This window comes from Lepisosteus platostomus, chromosome 6 (genome assembly GCF_059453375.1).
Source record: "Lepisosteus platostomus isolate fLepPlt1 chromosome 6, fLepPlt1.hap1, whole genome shotgun sequence".
NCBI lineage: Eukaryota > Metazoa > Chordata > Actinopteri > Semionotiformes > Lepisosteidae > Lepisosteus > Lepisosteus platostomus.
This window is the reverse complement of record NC_142616.1, coordinates 11,707,139-11,729,620: the sequence shown is the minus strand read 5'-3', so window position 1 is coordinate 11,729,620 and position 22,482 is coordinate 11,707,139. Positions and strand designations below refer to the sequence as shown.

Sequence of the window (22,482 nt, the reverse complement as noted above, 5' to 3'; positions counted from 1 at the left end):
CTCTGCAGCTGTGCCTGCTCTTCCCGGTGGTCTTCTGCCTGTGCACTGTACACACACAACACAACACAACACAACACTACACACACACACTCCACACTGTGATTCTCTCTCTGCAGCTGTGCCTGCTCTTCCCGGTGGTCTTCTGCCTGTGCACTGTACACACACAACACAACACAACACAACGCTCTACACACACACACTCCACACTGTGATTCTCTCTCTGCAGCTGTGCCTGCTCTTCCCGGTGGTCTTCTGCCTGTGCACTGTACACACACAACACAACACAACACAACGCTCTACACACACACACTCCACACTGTGATTCTCTCTCTGCAGCTGTGCCTGCTCTTCCCGGTGGTCTTCTGCCTGTGCACTGTACACACACAACACAACACAACACAACGCTCTACACACACACACTCCACACTGTGATTCTCTCTCTGCAGCTGTGCCTGCTCTTCCCGGTGGTCTTCTGCCTGTGCACTGTACACACACAACACAACACAACACAACACAACGCTCTACACACACACACTCCACACTGTGATTCTCTCTCTGCAGCTGTGCCTGCTCTTCCCGGTGGTCTTCTGCCTGTGCACCGTACACACACAACACAACACAACACAACGCTCTACACACACACACTCCACACTGTGATTCTCTCTCTGCAGCTGTGCCTGCTCTTCCCGGTGGTCTTCTGCCTGTGCACTGTACACACACAACACAACACAACACAACGCTCTACACACACACACTCCACACTGTGATTCTCTCTCTGCAGCTGTGCCTGCTCTTCCCGGTGGTCTTCTGCCTGTGCACCGTACACACACAACACAACACAACACAACGCTCTACACACACACACTCCACACTGTGATTCTCTCTCTGCAGCTGTGCCTGCTCTTCCCGGTGGTCTTCTGCCTGTGCACTGTACACACACAACACAACACAACACAACGCTCTACACACACACACTCCACACTGTGATTCTCTCTCTGCAGCTGTGCCTGCTCTTCCCGGTGGTCTTCTGCCTGTGCACTGTACACACACAACACAACACAACACAACGCTCTACACACACACACTCCACACTGTGATTCTCTCTCTGCAGCTGTGCCTGCTCTTCCCGGTGGTCTTCTGCCTGTGCACTGTACACACACAACACAACACAACACAACACAACGCTCTACACACACACACTCCACACTGTGATTCTCTCTCTGCAGCTGTGCCTGCTCTTCCCGGTGGTCTTCTGCCTGTGCACTGTACACACACAACACAACACAACACAACACTACACACACACACTCCACACTGTGATTCTCTCTCTGCAGCTGTGCCTGCTCTTCCTGGTGGTCTTCTGCCTGTGCACCGTACACACACAACACAACACAACGCTCTACACACACTCCACACTGTGATTCTCTCTCTGCAGCTGTGCCTGCTCTTCCCGGTGGTCTTCTGCCTGTGCACTGTACACACACAACACAACACAACACAACACAACGCTCTACACACACACACTCCACACTGTGATTCTCTCTCTGCAGCTGTGCCTGCTCTTCCCGGTGGTCTTCTGCCTGTGCACTGTACACACACAACACAACACAACACAACACTACACACACACACTCCACACTGTGATTCTCTCTCTGCAGCTGTGCCTGCTCTTCCCGGTGGTCTTCTGCCTGTGCACTGTACACACACACACAACACAACACAACACTACACACACACACTCCACACTGTGATTCTCTCTCTGCAGCTGTGCCTGCTCTTCCCGGTGGTCTTCTGCCTGTGCACTGTACACACACACACAACACAACACAACACAACGCTCTACACACACACACTCCACACTGTGATTCTCTCTCTGCAGCTGTGCCTGCTCTTCCCGGTGGTCTTCTGCCTGTGCACTGTACACACACAACACAACACAACACAACGCTCTACACACACACACTCCACACTGTGATTCTCTCTCTGCAGCTGTGCCTGCTCTTCCCGGTGGTCTTCTGCCTGTGCACTGTACACACACAACACAACACAACACAACACTACACACACACACTCCACACTGTGATTCTCTCTCTGCAGCTGTGCCTGCTCTTCCCGGTGGTCTTCTGCCTGTGCACTGTACACACACAACACAACACAACACAACGCTCTACACACACACACTCCACACTGTGATTCTCTCTCTGCAGCTGTGCCTGCTCTTCCCGGTGGTCTTCTGCCTGTGCACTGTACACACACAACACAACACAACGCTCTACACACACACACTCCACACTGTGATTCTCTCTCTGCAGCTGTGCCTGCTCTTCCCGGTGGTCTTCTGCCTGTGCACTGTACACACACAACACAACACAACACAACGCTCTACACACACACACTCCACACTGTGATTCTCTCTCTGCAGCTGTGCCTGCTCTTCCCGGTGGTCTTCTGCCTGTGCACTGTACACACACAACACAACACAACACAACACAACGCTCTACACACACACACTCCACACTGTGATTCTCTCTCTGCAGCTGTGCCTGCTCTTCCCGGTGGTCTTCTGCCTGTGCACTGTACACACACACACAACACAACACAACACAACGCTCTACACACACACACTCCACACTGTGATTCTCTCTCTGCAGCTGTGCCTGCTCTTCCCGGTGGTCTTCTGCCTGTGCACTGTACACACACAACACAACACAACGCTCTACACACACACACTCCACACTGTGATTCTCTCTCTGCAGCTGTGCCTGCTCTTCCCGGTGGTCTTCTGCCTGTGCACTGTACACACACAACACAACACAACACAACGCTCTACACACACACACTCCACACTGTGATTCTCTCTCTGCAGCTGTGCCTGCTCTTCCCGGTGGTCTTCTGCCTGTGCACCGTACACACACAACACAACACAACGCTCTACACACACTCCACACTGTGATTCTCTCTCTGCAGCTGTGCCTGCTCTTCCCGGTGGTCTTCTGCCTGTGCACTGTACACACACAACACAACACAACACAACGCTCTACACACACACACTCCACACTGTGATTCTCTCTCTGCAGCTGTGCCTGCTCTTCCCGGTGGTCTTCTGCCTGTGCACTGTACACACACAACACAACACAACACAACGCTCTACACACACACACTCCACACTGTGATTCTCTCTCTGCAGCTGTGCCTGCTCTTCCTGGTGGTCTTCTGCCTGTGCACCGTACACACACACACAACACAACACAACACAACGCTCTACACACACACACTCCACACTGTGATTCTCTCTCTGCAGCTGTGCCTGCTCTTCCCGGTGGTCTTCTGCCTGTGCACCGTACACACACAACACAACACAACACAACGCTCTACACACACACACTCCACACTGTGATTCTCTCTCTGCAGCTGTGCCTGCTCTTCCCGGTGGTCTTCTGCCTGTGCACCGTACACACACAACACAACACAACACAACGCTCTACACACACACACTCCACACTGTGATTCTCTCTCTGCAGCTGTGCCTGCTCTTCCCGGTGGTCTTCTGCCTGTGCACTGTACACACACAACACAACACAACGCTCTACACACACACACTCCACACTGTGATTCTCTCTCTGCAGCTGTGCCTGCTCTTCCCGGTGGTCTTCTGCCTGTGCACTGTACACACACAACACAACACAACACAACACAACGCTCTACACACACACACTCCACACTGTGATTCTCTCTCTGCAGCTGTGCCTGCTCTTCCCGGTGGTCTTCTGCCTGTGCACTGTACACACACACACAACACAACACAACACAACGCTCTACACACACACACTCCACACTGTGATTCTCTCTCTGCAGCTGTGCCTGCTCTTCCCGGTGGTCTTCTGCCTGTGCACCGTACACACACAACACAACACAACACAACGCTCTACACACACACACTCCACACTGTGATTCTCTCTCTGCAGCTGTGCCTGCTCTTCCCGGTGGTCTTCTGCCTGTGCACCGTACACACACAACACAACACAACACAACGCTCTACACACACACACTCCACACTGTGATTCTCTCTCTGCAGCTGTGCCTGCTCTTCCCGGTGGTCTTCTGCCTGTGCACCGTACACACACAACACAACACAACACAACACAACGCTCTACACACACACACTCCACACTGTGATTCTCTCTCTGCAGCTGTGCCTGCTCTTCCCGGTGGTCTTCTGCCTGTGCACTGTACACACACAACACAACACAACACAACACAACGCTCTACACACACACACTCCACACTGTGATTCTCTCTCTGCAGCTGTGCCTGCTCTTCCCGGTGGTCTTCTGCCTGTGCACTGTACACACACACACAACACAACACAACACAACGCTCTACACACACACACTCCACACTGTGATTCTCTCTCTGCAGCTGTGCCTGCTCTTCCCGGTGGTCTTCTGCCTGTGCACCGTACACACACAACACAACACAACACAACGCTCTACACACACACACTCCACACTGTGATTCTCTCTCTGCAGCTGTGCCTGCTCTTCCCGGTGGTCTTCTGCCTGTGCACCGTACACACACAACACAACACAACACAACGCTCTACACACACACACTCCACACTGTGATTCTCTCTCTGCAGCTGTGCCTGCTCTTCCCGGTGGTCTTCTGCCTGTGCACCGTACACACACAACACAACACAACACAACACAACGCTCTACACACACACACTCCACACTGTGATTCTCTCTCTGCAGCTGTGCCTGCTCTTCCCGGTGGTCTTCTGCCTGTGCACTGTACACACACAACACAACACAACACAACACAACGCTCTACACACACACACTCCACACTGTGATTCTCTCTCTGCAGCTGTGCCTGCTCTTCCCGGTGGTCTTCTGCCTGTGCACTGTACACACACAACACAACACAACGCTCTACACACACACACTCCACACTGTGATTCTCTCTCTGCAGCTGTGCCTGCTCTTCCCGGTGGTCTTCTGCCTGTGCACTGTACACACACAACACAACACAACACAACGCTCTACACACACACACTCCACACTGTGATTCTCTCTCTGCAGCTGTGCCTGCTCTTCCCGGTGGTCTTCTGCCTGTGCACTGTACACACACACACAACACAACACAACGCTCTACACACACACACTCCACACTGTGATTCTCTCTCTGCAGCTGTGCCTGCTCTTCCCGGTGGTCTTCTGCCTGTGCACTGTACACACACAACACAACACAACACAACGCTCTACACACACACACTCCACACTGTGATTCTCTCTCTGCAGCTGTGCCTGCTCTTCCCGGTGGTCTTCTGCCTGTGCACTGTACACACACAACACAACACAACACAACGCTCTACACACACACACTCCACACTGTGATTCTCTCTCTGCAGCTGTGCCTGCTCTTCCCGGTGGTCTTCTGCCTGTGCACCGTGTTCCTGGTGGTGGTCCCTCTGTACAGCGACACGCTCAACTCCCTGATTGGCATCGGCATCGCGCTCTCCGGCGTGCCCGTCTACCTGCTCTGCTGCCGCGTGCCTGCCCACCGCCGGCCGGCCTGGCTGCGCCGGGGCATCGGTGAGGAACCCCGCCTGCCTCCTCGCTCTCCGGCGCCGGGGATCCCCCCCACCCCCAGTCCGCTCACACACTCCAGCTCTCAGTGGGGAGGAGAGCAGAGTGATGAGGCCAGTTCAGAGAGGGGGGTGATCAGGAGGCCATGACTGGTAAAGACCAGGGGGAGTCTGTCCAGGACACTGGGGTCACACCCCTACTCTTTCTGAGAGACACCCTGGGGTCTTGACTGACCACAGAGAGGCAGGACCTCAGTTTCACGTCTCATCTGAAGGACGGCGCCTTGTTTATAGTCTTGTATAATTTGTTTCACTGTTGCTGTGTTGTCTGTTAAGCTGTTGTTGCGCTGCAATTTCCCTCACGGGATCAATAAAGTATCTAGTGTCCCCCCTCACTGTCCTGGGGCGTTAGGACCCCCACAGCCCACAGGGTGAGCGCCCCTCTACTGGTCCACTCACACCTCTCCCAGGTACTGGCCAGGCTCACCCTGAGCCCCAGTGGGCTGTGTGTGAGCTGCAGGGGGATACGGCTGTGTGGGCTTACTGGGGATCGCTATCCCACGAGCAGGCAGCACACACCCTCCACCTTGTCTCTAACCTGACGCCGCCGTTCATTTGATTGTTTTCCCAAACAAACCCAGACAAACTGTCTCCTCTGTCTTCAGCGTCCTCGGCCGAGTTGGTTCAGAAAGTCTGCTTCTCCGTGCTGACCGAGATGGACGATGTGGACGATGTGGACGACAAGACGCAGTAGTCAGGCAGAGAAGGCTTGACGTCACAGACTGATACACTGTGTGAGGGGGGGGTTCACAGGTCACAGTGCATGAGTGAGGAAGAGATTCAACCAATAGCAGCCATCCTTTTGTCTAGGGGTGGGCCCTTTAACACTCCAGCCAGCCAATCAGTGAAGACTGAAATGGACTGGAAAGAGCCAATGGGAAGCAGGCAGTGCTCATCATCATGGCAGTGAAGTTAGTGTCATTGTGTTGCTATGACAACACTCCAGTACTAGGGGGGTGGGATCTTCCCACGTTCTAAGGCCTGTTTTTATAGGATTTACTGATATATTGATATATATATATATTTGCGCATTTGATAAGATTTTAATATATTTTCTTTCTGGAAGGAGGGTGGGAAGAGCGATTTGTGAGAAACAGGCCTAGCTGCATCTTTGAATCACAAATGACAATGAATTAAATCACTAATTAAAAACATTCTTAAACAGTTTCATGCTGGTCTGTGTGTGTGTAGATTTACTGCCACTGACTATGGTCACATGAACACAAGTAAAAGCCCTCAGAAGATCTCATCCCACCATGTCTGCAGAAGAGCCAGCGTACCAGCTCCATCGCCAACAGGGCTGGGCAGCTTGTTCCCCACCCCCACCACCCTCTGTGTAAAGAAGAGCCTCCTTTCCTGACTGGAGGAGCTCACCCTGCTGTGTCTGGAGAGAAGCCAGGGTATCGGCTTCAACAACAGGGCTGGGCAGCTTGTTCCCCACCCCCGCCACCCTCTGTGTAAAGTCTCCTGTCCTGACTGGAGGATCTCATCCACACGCACACGCGCGCACACACACACACATACACACATATGAGCAGTGTAAGACCTGGTCCTAAGGCAGTGCGAGCACTGTTCTGGAGCCAGAGGAAAACCCCACTTCCCAACCCGAACCCCTGAGCCCCTGAATTCCAGAGCCTCTAAACCCCCAGATTTCAGATGGCCCAGCCCCAGCAGCAGGCAGGTGTGACGCAGCTCGTTCGGACAGGGCGACATCACGGGGTGGGGCAGATCTCCCTTAGCCCACTCGGCTGGATCCCTGTTGCTTGAGGCCGGAGACCCGGGTTCACGCCCCAGGCGCTGCGGGAGGGAGCGGCGGGGCGGGGCGGAGGGCACGAGCCTGCGCGGAACCGCGACGGTCACACACACGCACACCAGCACGCACACACACTGGGACAAGACCTAGGAGAGTGTTTCTCAGTTTAATAGCGGGAACAGGGACAGTGAGACTCCTCCCACCGTTCAGGGGCAGCAGGAGGGACGCAGACCCCCAGCCTCCCGAAACACGGCCCTCTGCTTCGAGCCGGCACCCGGAGAGCCGACCGCATCGTATTTACAACCGGGGACTCCGTCCCCTCGTCCCTCCGGGTCTCTCCCTCCACACTCCTGTCCTGCGCTCCTCCAATATATACAGCTAGGGGGCAGGGCCGGGGCGGGACTTCCCCCCGCCTCAGCCAATCGTGTCCTGCCAGGGCCTCTTCTTCCGGCTCCCCGGCTCCGCCCCCATCTTGGGATCGGCCGACTGCGTCTTCAGCGTCTGCTGCTGCTGCTGCAGAGGATTGTGGGGGAAGGTCTGTCGCAGGGGCCCTGGACAGAGGGGCAGAGAGAGAGAGACAGACCAGTGAGCGCCGTCGGAAGGAGGAGCAGGCGCCTGACGCGGGGCGAGGGCGCCCGTGCCCGAGTGGGGCTCAGAGCGAGAGGGGGCGCTCTCCAGCCCGACACTCCTATGAGTTCTGACTTCATCTGAACGGGGACATTTACAGATCACCCGTCCGGCAGGACAGTCCCAGCGCTGTGTCCCTGTGTGTGCTGAGCTCAGGACAGACTGACACACACAGGACTGTCCTGGGTCACACCTGTCTGTACTGATAGAAGAGCTGGGAGAGCCCAGCAGTGTGTCTGTCCTGCAGGACAGTCCCAGCGCTGTGTCCCTGTGTGTGCTGAGCTCAGGACAGACTGACACACACAGGACTGTCCTGGGTCACACGTGTCTGTACTGATAGAAGAGCTGGGAGAGCCCAGCAGTGTGTCTGTCCTGCAGGACAGTCCCAGCGCTGTGTCCCTGTGTGTGCTGAGCTCAGGACAGACTGACACACACAGGACTGTCCTGGGTCACACCTGTCTGTACTGATAGAAGAGCTGGGAGAGCCCAGCAGTGTGTCTGTCCTGCAGGACAGTCCCAGCGCTGTGTCCCTGTGTGTGCTGAGCTCAGGACAGACTGACACACACAGGACTGTCCTGGGTCACACGTGTCTGTACTGATAGAAGAGCTAGGAGGGCCCAGCAGTGTGTCTGTCCTGCAGGACAGTCCCAGCGCTGTGTCCCTGTGTGTGCTGAGCTCAGGACAGACTGACACACACAGGACTGTCCTGGGTCACACGTGTCTGTACTGATAGAAGAGCTGGGAGAGCCCAGCAGTGTGTCTGTCCTGCAGGACAGTCCCAGCGCTGTGTCCCTGTGTGTGCTGAGCTCAGGACAGACTGACACACACAGGACTGTCCTGGGTCACACGTGTCTGTACTGATAGAAGAGCTGGGAGAGCCCAGCAGTGTGTCTGTCCTGCAGGACAGTCCCAGCGCTGTGTCCCTGTGTGTGCTGAGCTCAGGACAGACTGACACACACAGGACTGTCCTGGGTCACACGTGTCTGTACTGATAGAAGAGCTGGGAGAGCCCAGCAGTGTGTCTGTCCTGCAGGACAGTCCCAGCGCTGTGTCCCTGTGTGTGCTGAGCTCAGGACAGACTGACACACACAGGACTGTCCTGGGTCACACGTGTCTGTACTGATAGAAGAGCTGGGAGAGCCCAGCAGTGTGTCTGTCCTGCAGGACAGTCCCAGCGCTGTGTCCCTGTGTGTGCTGAGCTCAGGACAGACTGACACACACAGGACTGTCCTGGGTCACACGTGTCTGTACTGATAGAAGAGCTGGGAGAGCCCAGCAGTGTATCTGTCCTGCAGGACAGTCCCAGCGCTGTGTCCCTGTGTGTGCTGAGCTCAGGACAGACTGACACACACAGGACTGTCCTGGGTCACACGTGTCTGTACTGATAGAAGAGCTGGGAGAGCCCAGCAGTGTGTCTGTCCTGCAGGACAGTCCCAGCGCTGTGTCCCTGTGTGTGCTGAGCTCAGGACAGACTGACACACACAGGACTGTCCTGGGTCACACCTGTCTGTACTGATAGGAGAGCTGGGAGCGCCCAGCGCGACGTGAGGGCTCATCATGACTGTCTCCGTCTTTTTCGGCTGGGATTCTCTCTCACCTTTGGCTGCCATATCCAGGTGGTGCTTTATCCTCCTCTCTCGCTCCTGCAGCTGCTGCGCCAGCTGTGCATTCTTCCAGCCTATGGGGGGGTGGGGAGGACACATCTGTCAACATCTGTAAGGCTTGCACTGCGAGCACCCCCAGAACCGACCCCCTCTTCTCTGTCCATCTGTCTGTCTGTCTCTCCATTTCAGATTCAAACACCTTTATTGGCATGACCATAAAATTCCAGTATTGCCAAAGCATATACAGTCAGTATCACATCTACAGACCTTGATAAGAAAATATATTATATACAACACAGAACATTCCTGAAAGACAGGCTCACTGTCTGTTCCTCAGGCTGGGACAGGAGATCACACACTATTATTATTGAGAGACAGGCTCACTGTCTGTTCCTCAGGCTGGGACAGGAGATCACACACTGTATTATTATTATTGAGAGACAGGCTCACTGTCTGTTCCTCAGGCTGGGACAGGAGATCACACACTGTATTATTATTATTGAGAGGCAGGCTCACCGTCTGTACCTCAGGCTGGGACAGGAGATCACACACTGTATTATTATTATTGAGAGACAGGCTCACTGTCTGTTCCTCAGGCTGTGACAGGAGATCACACACTGTATTATTATTATTGAGAGACAGGCTCACTGTCTGTTCCTCAGGCTGTGACAGGAGATCACACACTGTATTATTATTATTGAGAGACAGGCTCACTGTCTGTTCCTCAGGCTGTGACAGGAGATCACACACTGTATTATTATTATTGAGAGACAGGCTCACTGTCTGTTCCTCAGGCTGTGACAGGAGATCACACACTGTATTATTATTATTGAGAGACAGGCTCACTGTCTGTTCCTCAGGCTGTGACAGGAGATCACACACTGTATTATTATTATTGAGAGAGGCTCACTGTCTGTTCCTCAGCCTGTGACATGAGATCACACACTGTATTATTATTATTGAGAGACAGGCTCACTGTCTGTTCCTCAGGCTGTGACAGGAGATCACACACTGTATTATTATTATTGAGGGACAGGCTCACTGTTCCTCAGGCTGTGACAGGAGATCACACACTATATTATTATTATTGAGGGACAGGCTCACTGTCTGTTCCTCAGGCTGTGACAGGAGATCACACACTGTATTATTATTATTGAGGGACAGGCTCACTGTTCCTCAGGCTGTGACAGGAGATCACACACTGTATTATTATTATTGAGAGACAGGCTCACTGTCTGTTCCTCAGGCTGGGACAGGAGATCACACACTGTGCTGCCAGTTCAACTGAGTTCCCTCCTCCCTCTCCCAGTAGGATTGAGACTCCTTGTGATTCTGGCAGGTGTGGGAATTCTGGGATTAGCTATGTAAAGTTAGGGAAGAATGTTTGTCTAGTCCCAGAGTATGTGTCACAGTGCAGTAGGAAGTGCACCTCTGTCTCTATTTTTGCCCGCTGGCAGTGGGAGCACAGCCTGTCCTCTCTGGGCAGCCAGGTCTGCCTGTGTCCAGTTTCTGTGTCCAGGCTGTGGTCACTGAGCCTGTCCTCTCTGGGCAGCCAGGTCTGCCTGTGTCGCCCAGTTTCTATGGCCAGGCTGTGGTCACTGAGCCTGTACTTCGTCAGGGTCTGTTTCTGTTATTTATCTTGGTTAGATATCCGGGTAGTGTGTATTGTCTATTTAGGGTTCTGTAGCATTCCAGTTTATGTGTGTGTGTGTGTGTGTGTGTGTGTGTGTGTGTGTGTGTGTGTGTGTGTGTGTGTGTGTGTGTGTGTGTGTGAGATATTGCTGTGTGATCTCTGATGTGCTTGATTCTAGCAGTGCTGTCCTGAGGCTGGCTGGTGTCGGTGTGGCTCAGGTCAGTGAGCCTCAGGACCAGCTGGCTCAGGGGGCTCTTCTCTGTGTGTTTGTGTGTCCCAGTGGGTGAGGTAGTGTGAGTGTGAGTGTGAGTGTGAGTGTGAGTGTGAGTGTGAGTGTGAGTGTGAGTGTGAGTGTGAGTGTGAGTGTGAGTGGGTCAGGCAGTGCTGTGTGTATGTGTTGTCTGGTGGGTGTCAGTGAGCCTCAGGACCAGCTGGCTCAGGGGGCTCTTCTCTGTGTGTTTGTGTGTCCCAGTGGGTGAGATAGTGTGAGTGTGAGTGTGAGTGTGAGTGGGTCAGGCAGTGCTGTGTGTATGTGTTGTCTGGCGGGTGTCAGTGAGCCTCAGGACCAGCTGGCTCAGGGGGCTCTTCTCTGTGTGTATGTGTGTCCCAGTGGGTGAGATAGTGTGAGTGTGAGTGTGAGTGTGAGTGGGTCAGGCAGTGCTGTGAGTGTGAGTGTGAGTGTGAGTGTGAGTGTGAGTGGGTCAGGTAGTGCTGTGTGTATGTGTTGTCTGGTGGGTGTCAGTGAGCCTCAGGACCAGCTGGCTCAGGGGGCTCTTCTCTGGGCTCAGCTCTTGGCTCAGCAGGGCCTTGTAGTGGTACGAATTCTGCTCACAGTTTCTCAGATATTGCCAATATCTGTCCACTCTTCCTGCCCGTCTCTCTCTCAGTACCTGACTTCAAGCTCTTGAGGAAGCCCTCCTGCTCCTGCAGGGCAGAAGGAGGGTGTGTCACTCTCTGAGGGATCTTCAGAAGCTGTCGTACTGAAGGGTGTCTGAGAACAGCCACCTGTACCAGTGAGAACACGTTGGAGGTCATCCAGTAGGTGAAGATAGCCTGCAGAGAGAAACCAGTTAACACCATTAACACTGCACTGAGAGAGAGGGGTTCATACAGACACACTGACTGGACACTCCAGTACATTAACACTGCACTGAGAGAGAGGGGTTCATACAGACACACTGACTGACTGGACACTCCAGTACATTAACACTGCACTGAGAGAGAGGGGTTCATACAGACACACTGACTGACTGGACACTCCAGTACATTAACACTGCACTGAGAGAGAGGGGTTCATACAGACACACTGACTGACTGGACACTCCAGTACATTAACACTGCACTGAGAGAGAGGGGTTCATACAGACACACTGACTGACTGGACACTCCAGTACATTAACACTGCACTGAGAGAGAGGGGTTCATACAGACACACTGACTGGACACTCCAGTACATTAACACTGCACTGAGAGAGAGGGGTTCATACAGACACACTGACTGGACACTCCAGTACATTAACACTGCACTGAGAGAGAGGGGTTAATACAGACACACTGACTGGACACTCCAGTACATTAACACTGCACTGAGAGAGAGGGGTTCATACAGACACACTGAGTGACTGGACACTCCAGTACATTAACACTGCACTGAGAGAGAGGGGTTCATACAGACACACTGACTGACTGGACACTCCAGTACATTAACACTGCACTGAGAGAGAGGGGTTCATACAGACACACTGACTGGACACTCCAGTACATTAACACTGCACTGAGAGAGAGGGGTTCATACAGACACACTGACTGGACACTACAGTACATTTACACCCCATTGTTAGCATTAAAGTACTAAACAATTTAATCCACTTCCTTTCCAATACTGTCTAAATAACCAGACAGCTGTAGTGTTGTGAACTGAGTCACTGAACCGCAGTGTCATCCAGCTCAATATGAGGACTTATTTGAGTCGAGAGGTTTTTAAAACCCAAGAAACGCAGACCTGTTTTTAAATTTCACGGTCACCAGAAAACTGCAACTCAGATACAAAACCTGGAGCGGATCAGGCAGCTCAACAACAGGGGTTAGAGAGCCGGCCTGGCAGAGGGGCAGTGACAGGACTCACCGTGGGGAAGGAGATGGTGAGGGGCAGGATGACGAGGGGCATGATCCTGAACACAGTCTTCATCATTCGGAGGTTGGGGTTATCAACACCAGACTCTGCACCTAACTGAGAGAGAGGGGTTAATACAGACACACTGACTGACTGGACACTCCAGTACATTAACACTGCACTGAGAGAGAGGGGTTCATACAGACACACTGACTGACTGGACACTCCAGTACATTAACACTGCACTGAGAGAGAGGGGTTCATACAGACACACTGACTGACTGGACACTCCAGTACATTAACACTGCACTGAGAGAGAGGGGTTCATACAGACACACTGACTGGACACTCCAGTACATTAACACTGCACTGAGAGAGAGGGGTTCATACAGACACACTGACTGACTGGACACTCCAGTACATGAACACTGCACTGAGAGTGAGGGGTTCATACAGACACACTGACTGGACACTCCAGTACATGAACACTGCACTGAGAGAGAGGGGTTCATACAGACACACTGACTGACTGGACACTCCAGTACATTAACACTGCACTGAGAGAGAGGGGTTCATACAGACACACTGACTGACTGGACACTCCAGTACATTAACACTGCACTGAGAGAGAGGGGTTCATACAGACACACTGACTGACTGGACACTCCAGTACATTAACACTGCACTGAGAGAGAGGGGTTCATACAGACACACTGACTGACTGGACACTCCAGTACATTAACACTGCACTGAGAGAGAGGGGTTCATACAGACACACTGACTGACTAGATATTACAACATGTGATGTGGAAAAGGAACTATTTTACCTCCAGGACAGCAAACATAGTCCCAGTCACAGCCAGTGGAAGGATATAGAAGGGGTCGGCGGCAGTGAGGTCAGTGAACCACCACAGGCCGCCATACTGCATGCTGGGAACTGGGAGGTATGCCATCTTCCTTAGGGCGATGAAGAAGGAGATGAAGATTGGAGTCTGAGAGAGACAGACAGGGGGGATTAACGGAGACAGCGGCCAGGCGCTAGAGCGAATCAGATCAAGAATGGCACTCTGCTGTGCCAGGAGACCAGAGTACGGCTCATTGTCAGTGCACGTACACAGCATCCAGCAGAGCCCAGCACACACCAGTCAGACACGAGCAGCAGAGCCCAGCACACACCAGTCAGACACGAGCAGCAGAGCCCAGTGGACACCAGTCAGACACAAGCAGCAGAGCCCAGTGGACACCAGTCAGACACAACAGCAGAGCCCGGCACACACCAGTCAGACACGAGCAGCAGAGCCCAGTACACACCAGTCAGACACGAGCACCAGAGCCCGGCACACACCAGTCAGACACGAGCAGCAGTGGAGCCGGGCACACACCAGTCAGACACGAGCAGCAGCGGAGCCCGGCACACACCAGTCAGACACGAGCAGCAGAGCCCAGTACACACCAGTCAGACACGAGCACCAGAGCCCGGCACATACTAGTCAGACACAAGCACCAGAGCCCAGTACACACCAGTCAGACACGAGCAGCAGCAGAGCCCGGCACACACCAGTCAGACACGAGCAGCAGAGCCCAGTACACACCAGTCAGACACGAGCAGCAGAGCCCAGTACACACCAGTCAGACACGAGCAGCAGCAGAGCCCGGCACACACCAGTCAGACACAAGCAGCAGAGCCCAGTACACACCAGTCAGACACGAGCAACAGCAGAGTAGAGCCCGGCACACACCAGTCAGACAAGAGCAACAGCAGAGTAGAGCCCGGCACACACCAGTCAGACATGAGCAACAGCAGAGTAGAGCCCGGCACACGCCAGTCAGACACGAGCAACAACAGAGTAGAGCCCGGCACACACCAGCCAGACACGAGCAGAAGCAGAGCCCGGCACACACCAGTCAGACATGAGTAGCAGAGCACGGCACACACCAGTCAGACACGAGCAGCAGAGCACGGCACACACCAGTCAGACACGAGCAGCAGAGCACGGCACACACCAGTCAGACAGCGAGCAGAAGCAGAGCCTGGCACACACCAGTCAGACACGAGCAGCAGAGCCCAGCACACACCAGTCAGACACGAGCAACAGCAGAGTAGAGCCCGGCACACACCAGTCAGACACGAGCAACAGCAGAGTAGAGCCCAGCACACACCAGACACGAGCAACAGCAGAGTAGAGCCCGGCACACACCAGTCAGACACGAGCAGAAGCAGAGCCCGGCACACACCAGTCAGACATGAGTAGCAGAGCATGGCACACACCAGTCAGACACGAGCAGCAGAGCACGGCACACACCAGTCAGACAGCGAGGCAGACAGCAGCAGCAGAGCACAGCACCACAAATCAGACAATGAATCACACAGGATGAAACAGCCAGACAGAGAGACCGACAGACCTGCACCAGAGGCACAAGGAATCCACGATGAGGAAAGACATCATTTTTCTTCTGGAACAGCATCAAGTCAGTGTAGGCCTTAGAGACTGAGAGACGGAGAGAGACAGATTAATACCAGCAAGTCAGTGTAGGACTGAGAGACGGAGAGAGACAGGTTAATACTTTCCTAATAGAGGGATTAAAACTGCTTCAAAAGAGAGGGAGAGGCAGGTTAATACTGAAATAGTGTCCCAGCAGGAAGAGGGAAAAACTCTGAAGCAGGATTAACTGGGGACGCAGACAGAAACACTTACACTCAAACTTATTGCCGCTCCTCTTGGCTTCATTCATGCGGTTTGTGAGCTTGGTCATCTCAGGGAGAACATTGTTGAGCTTCGCAGCCTCTTTCTGTCCCTTTACTATCACTGGGAACACAAGAATCCTGGCCACCAGCGTCCCTAAGACAGAGAGAGGGGTTCATACAGACACACTGACTGACTGGACACTCCAGTACATTAACACTGCACTGAGAGAGAGGGGTTCATACAGACACACTGACTGACTGGACACTCCAGTACATTAACACTGCACTGAGAGAGAGGGGTTCATACAGACACACTGACTGACTGGACACTCCAGTACATTAACACTGCACTGAGAGAGAGGGGTTCATACAGACACACTGACTGACTGGACACTCCAGTACATTAACACTGCACTGAGAGAGAGGGGTTCATACAGACACACTGACTGACTGGACACTCCAGTACATTAACACTGCACTGAGAGAGAGGGGTTCATACAGTCACACTGACTGGACACTCCAGTACATTAACACTGCACTGAGAGAGAGGGGTTCATACAGACACACTGACTGACTGGACACTCCAGTACATTAACACTGCACTGAGAGAGAGGGGTTCATACAGACACACTGACTGACTGGACACTCCAGTACATTAACACTGCCCTGAGAGAGAGGGGTTCATACAGACACACTGACTGACTGGACACTCCAGTACATTAACACTGCACTGAGAGAGAGGGGTTCATACAGACACACTGACTGACTGGACACTCCAGTACATTAACACTGCACTGAGAGAGAGGGGTTCATACAGACACACTGACTGACTGGACACTCCAGTACATTAACACTGCACTGAGAGAGAGGGGTTCATACAGACACACTGACTGGACACTCCAGTACATTAACACTGCACTGAGAGAGAGGGGTTCATACAGACACACTGACTGACTGGACACTCCAGTACATTAACACTGCACTGAGAGAGAGGGGTTCATACAGACACACTGACTGACTGGACACTCCAGTACATTAACACTGCACTGAGAGAGAGGGGTTCATACAGACACACTGACTGGACACTCCAGTACATTAACACTGCACTGAGAGAGAGGGGTTCATACAGACACACTGACTGACTGGACACTCCGGTACATTAACACTGCACTGAGAGAGAGGGGTTCATACAGACACACTGACTGGACACTCCAGTACATTAACACTGCGCTGAGAGAGAGGGGTTCATACAGACACACTGACTGACTGGACACTCCAGTACATTAACACTGCACTGAGAGAGAGGGGTTCATACAGACACACTGACTGGACACTCCAGTACATTAACACTGCGCTGAGAGAGAGGGGTTCATACAGACACAGGCATCAAGACTAAGAGAGGACAGGTCATCAACTACACCAAATTAATGAGTTGATCACCGATGAGCTGCTGTCTTACCGGTCACTATGGCTCCCCACCAGGGTAGCCCACAGTCCACATGCAGGAACTCCAGGATGTTCTGGACCAGCCCCACAGGGGTGTAGGCCCCCAGCCCCAGCTCTGATAGGCTCTGCTCTGGCCCCGCCCCCTGAAGCACATCCAAGGCTGTTGGGACATCCTGTGCAGCTGGCTCTGTGATTGGCTGGGGGGCAGAAGGGGCGGGGCCAGGGGGCACTGTAGTATCGGCAGCAGGAGTCTGTAGATCCAGATAAGATACACATTGAAGCAGCAGCAGCACCTGCATCAGAGGTGAAGCTGGAACAACGGGACTCTTGCATGCTGGGAACTGTTGTGTCCACGACAACCGGTCTCTCCACTGCAGTCCTAAGGAGGTTTTGATTGCACAGATGCACTCACACGTGCACGTGCGCACAGCAAGAAAGGGGGTGATGTTGTCCTGTGTCCCCGCCTACCTGCGAGCTGCTGTGCCTGATGGGTCCAGCGCTGACCACCAGGAAGGGAGGGCCGTGGTGACGGCCCAGAGCAGTCTGGGCCAGGTGACCCCTCCCACCTCCAAGCGTGTGGATCCACGAGGCGTGTGGGGCTGCCAGGCTCTGCAAGGACACCCAGACACAACAGCGCTTACCGGACCGGAATCAGAACCGCAGGGAGGCTGCACACAACCACAGAGCTCTCCCTCTTTACAAGAGTCAGGGCACTCTCAGTGTGGGACACTCCCTTCTGACTGAAGAGACTCAGTTCCTCCAGCCTGTCAGTGTGGGACACTCCCTTCAGACTAAAGAGACTCAGTTCCTCCAGCCTGTCAGTGTGGGACACTCCCTTCAGACTAAAGAGACTCAGTTCCTCCAGCCTGTCATTGTGGGACACTCCCTTCAGACTGTATTAGAGCAGGACTGTGCCCAGGAGACACACACACTTGTATTAGAGCAGGACTGTGCCCAGGAGACACACACACTTGTATTAGAGCAGGACTGTGCCCTAGAGACACACACACACACTCACATTAGAGCAGGACTGTGCCCTAGAGAGACACACACACACACACACTTGTATTAGAGCAGGACTGTGCCCTAGAGACACACACACACACTTGTATTAGAGCAGGACTGTGCCCTAGAGACACACACACACACTTGTATTAGAGCAGGACTGGACCCTAGAGACACACACACACTTGTATTAGAGCAGGACTGGACCCTAGAGACACACACACACACTTGTATTAGAGCAGGACTGGACCCTAGAGACACACACACACTTGTATTAGAGCAGGACTGGACCCTAGAGACACAAACACACACACACTTGTATTAGAGCAGGACTGGACCCTAGAGACACACACACACTTGTATTAGAACAGGACTGGACCCGACACACACACACTTGTATTAGAGCAGGACTGGACCCTAGAGACACACACACACTTGTATTAGAGCAGGACTGGACCCTAGAGACACACACACACTTGTATTAGAACAGGACTGGACCCGACACACACACACTTGTATTAGAGCAGGACTGAACCCTAAAGAGACACACACACACTTGTATTAGAGCAGGACTGGACCCTAGAGACACACACACACTTGTATTAGAGCAGGACTGAACCCTAAAGAGACACACACACACACTTGTATTAGAGCAGGACTGGACCCTAGAGACACACACACACTTGTATTAGAGCAGGACTGTGCCCTAGAGACACACACTCACACACTTGTATTAGAGCAGGACTGAACCCTAGAGACACACACACACACACACACACACACACACACACACACACACACACACACAGTGTGTCTCTATCAAAGTAACTATCTTACGGAACACGAGTCCCGTACCGGCCGGTATCAGTCGACCCACAGGCCACGCACACATGCACGGAGGGTCCTGCGTGGAGCGCTTACCGGTACCTCACCCTCCTTGAGCCCAGCTGCACCTCTCGGCGACCAGGTCCCCGATTTCCTGAGAAAAGCCCTGGCTAAGGACTCCGCCGCTAGCCTGGCTCTGAGCGCCGCCATGCCGAAACAGGGAGGTCGAGGAGGTGAGAGAGTCGCTGCGACGGGGAGAGGCGAGGGACAAACAGGACGAAGGACGGCGCCTCCTTTTCGCGTTGTCGTTCCAGGGGTTTCGATGTTCTGGATTCGAGTTTAAACCAATGAGACCTTCGAATCGTCTTCTGCCCTTTTGATTCTTCTTTTACAGAACCAGTATTACATTTGCATTGATAATATCCACTGTGGCTACCCTCTCTCCCTCTCACACAGACACACACACACCAGAGACTCACACCAGACCAGACACACACACACACCAGAGACTCACACCAGACCAGATACACACACACCAGAGACTCACACCAGACCAGATACACACACACCAGAGACTCACACCAGACCAGATACACACACACCAGAGACTCACACAAGACCAGATACACACACACCAGAGACTCACACCAGACCAGATACACACATACCAGAGACTCACACCAGACCAGACACACACACACACCAGATATTCACACCAGACCAGATACAGACACATAGACACAGACTCACACAGAGACACAGACACTAACACCAGACACAGACATTATCAACCCCACACACACACACCTCACTCTGTCTCCTCACTCTGTCCTCCTCTCCCTCCTCCTTCTCTCCTCTCTCTCCCCCATCCCCCACCCCCCACCTCCCTCCTCTTCCTCTCCTCCTCCTCCTCCTCTCCCACCCTCACTGCTGGGGTACAGGAGGAGGAGCAGTACCGCTGGGGTCCAGGAGGGGGAGCAGGACCGCTGGGGTCCAGGAGGGGGAGCAGTACCGCTGGGGTACAGGAGGAGGAGCAGTACCGCTGGGGTCCAGGAAGGGGAGCAGGACCGCTGGGGTCCAGGAGGCAGTGGTCTGCTGTGCAGTCTGACTGACTGACACACTGACTGACGCAGTGACACACCTACAGTAGATGTCAATATTTTATAATATGTCTCTGTTGTAAATGTCTGTAATATGTCTGTAGATTTTATTTTACTTCTATTTTTTGTTTTGTTTAATGTAAATATCATTACTTTAATTTGCTTTGGCAACACTGATTGTACCCATCGGTCATGCTAATAAAGCACCTTGAATTGAATTGACTGGCACACCTCCTGACACACTGAATGAGTGACTGGCACACCTCCTGACACACTGAATGAGTGACTGGCACACCGCCTGACACACTCAGTCACACACTGACTGACACACTGAGTGAAATCACAGAACACGAATGAAACAGCCTCGTGTCTGTGGAGTCAGTGAGGTTGTGTGATGCCAGTCAACAGTATTTTTTTCCCTTGATTTAATTCGGTCTGGATGTATGTCTTCATCACCTCGCACACACGCGCGCACACCCACCAGGTAAGGGAGTCTGAGAGCAGCTGACTGGCAGCCAGGCCACACAGACCCCCGGCCGGCCACAGGCAGGGCCAGAAATAAAGAAGACCATCGATCTGTGGTGGACTGTACACAAGGCACCCTCCTTCAGATGAGACGTGAAACTGAGGTCCTGCCTCTCTGTGGTCAGTCAAGACCCCAGGGTGTCTCTCAGAAAGAGTAGGGGTGTGACCCCAGTATCCTGGACAGACTCCCCCTGGTCTTTACCAGTCATGGCCTCCTGATCACCCCCCTCTCTGAACTGGCCTCATCACTCTGCTCTCCTCCCCACTGAGAGCTGGAGCATCATCACACTGGGGGGGGTGGAGGGGATCCCCAGTACTGGACAGCACCGGGAGTAGAGGGTCCAGGAAGGAGCTGTAGAGGGGTCAGGATATTATTATTAGTAGTAGTAGTAGTAGCTCTACGCCTTCACACGTGCAGTAATACACGGCACACCCAAAGCATCGCCATTCCCCCTCCCACATCATCACGTCACTTCCCCTGTGGTAACCCGGTAACTGGGGGAAGGCGTCACGCGGGCAGACAGCCGTGCTGAAGAGCAGAAAACACAAACACACGTCCTTTATTTACGTCTTTATTTACTCTGTTTAAACTTTTTTTCCTTACGTGTATTTGTATTGTGATACGTACTTTACCCCCTCTGACGATGTTTTTGATATATGTACTCTTGTTTCAATGGTATTTTCTTTCGTTGTTTAAATAAAAACGTTTTTTTTAAAAAAAAACAATACAAACACAAGTCCCACACGCTTCTATAAACCCTGCGGGGGCGGTTCGCCGCCGACACCCGCAGGGTGGCGTCCCCCCTCCTCGTCGTTTTCATTAAAAAAGTCTTCCTAGGATTCCGAGGAAGACCGGCGTGTTAAATCATAAGGCGTTATTGCATCTGAAGTGCTGGCCATCTGTCTTGGTAACGGGCTCGTCGTCATCATCACGGCGAGCGCGACTCGGGTTCAAACTGCGTCCGCCCCGGTCTGTTACCGGACCTCACCGGCTCCCGGCTCGGCCCGGCCCGGCCCGGTCCCCAGCCCCTCCACAAGTCAGGCTAGGCTTAATAGCTGGTTACAACGAGATATCTCGTTATTTGGTAGAATACTTTTGGTTAAAACAGAAAGTATCTCCAGATTTATCTACCCAACGGCTTCCACCTGCTCTCCTAGCTTTGGTAAAAAAAACTCCTGCGTAGTCAAATACAATTCCCCTACTACCAGAGATCGGATATCTTGGGGGAGAATAAATACATGCGTACTATTGTGGCCGAGAGATTCTTCCCAGGCATCAGGGAGAAAGTAATTCTTGATGACATAGATGGGGATTCTCCCGTCTCCGCTAGAACCGAATACATCCCTCTCCCCACGCCACCCAAAACTAGAGATATTCATTTTAAAACACGGAATAACATACACCCCTCTAAGGACTTTCCGAGAAAACGGCTCAACTCCGACTGTAACACCCGCGCCTTCTGCGGAGCAGATATTGAAACAACGGAACACATTATTTTTCCTCATGTCACTGTT

The 22,482-nt window shown here is 53.0% G+C and overlaps 2 protein-coding genes across 3 annotated transcripts in view; one reads left to right on the top strand and one right to left on the bottom strand.

Moving 5' to 3' along the window:
• The window catches only part of slc7a7 (solute carrier family 7 member 7), a 34,849-nt gene extending 28,032 nt beyond the window's left edge, over nt 1-6,817 (top strand). For both annotated transcript variants that reach the window (XM_088634241.1, XM_088634240.1), the window contains exons 9-10: nt 5,414-5,597; nt 6,256-6,817. In XM_088634241.1, the coding sequence (XP_088490367.1) occupies nt 5,414-5,597; nt 6,256-6,344 (273 nt within the window). In that variant the 3' untranslated portion in view covers nt 6,345-6,817. The remainder of the gene's footprint in view (nt 1-5,413; nt 5,598-6,255) is intronic.
• A 738-nt stretch (nt 6,818-7,555) lies between these two features.
• On the bottom strand, nt 7,556-19,597 carry oxa1l (OXA1L mitochondrial inner membrane protein). Its single transcript, XM_088634243.1, has 10 exons — nt 19,439-19,597; nt 17,981-18,121; nt 17,526-17,763; nt 16,077-16,220; nt 15,784-15,869; nt 14,208-14,372; nt 13,393-13,497; nt 12,158-12,320; nt 9,628-9,708; nt 7,556-7,954 (listed from the first exon to the last, which is right to left on the bottom strand). The coding sequence occupies exons 1-10, from the start codon at nt 19,550-19,552 to the stop codon at nt 7,818-7,820; spliced, it is 1,374 nt and encodes a 457-aa protein (XP_088490369.1). The 5' UTR covers nt 19,553-19,597; the 3' UTR covers nt 7,556-7,817.
• Between the last annotated feature and the right edge of the window lie 2,885 nt (nt 19,598-22,482).

What these genes read in the sequence shown, in the direction of transcription:
- oxa1l (XM_088634243.1), bottom strand. Translation starts at nt 19,552, where the DNA reads ATGGCGGCGCTCAGAGCCAGGCTAGCGGCGGAGTCCTTAGCCAGGGCT. An exon ending in TCAAGGAGGGTGAGGTACCG is followed by an intron (nt 18,122 to 19,438) that starts GTAAGCGCTCCA and finishes GTGTCCTTGCAG; the next exon opens with AGCCTGGCAGCCCCACACGC. An exon ending in TCCTTGTGCCTCTGGTGCAG is followed by an intron (nt 14,373 to 15,783) that starts GTCTGTCGGTCT and finishes TGTCTCTCTCAG; the next exon opens with ACTCCAATCTTCATCTCCTT.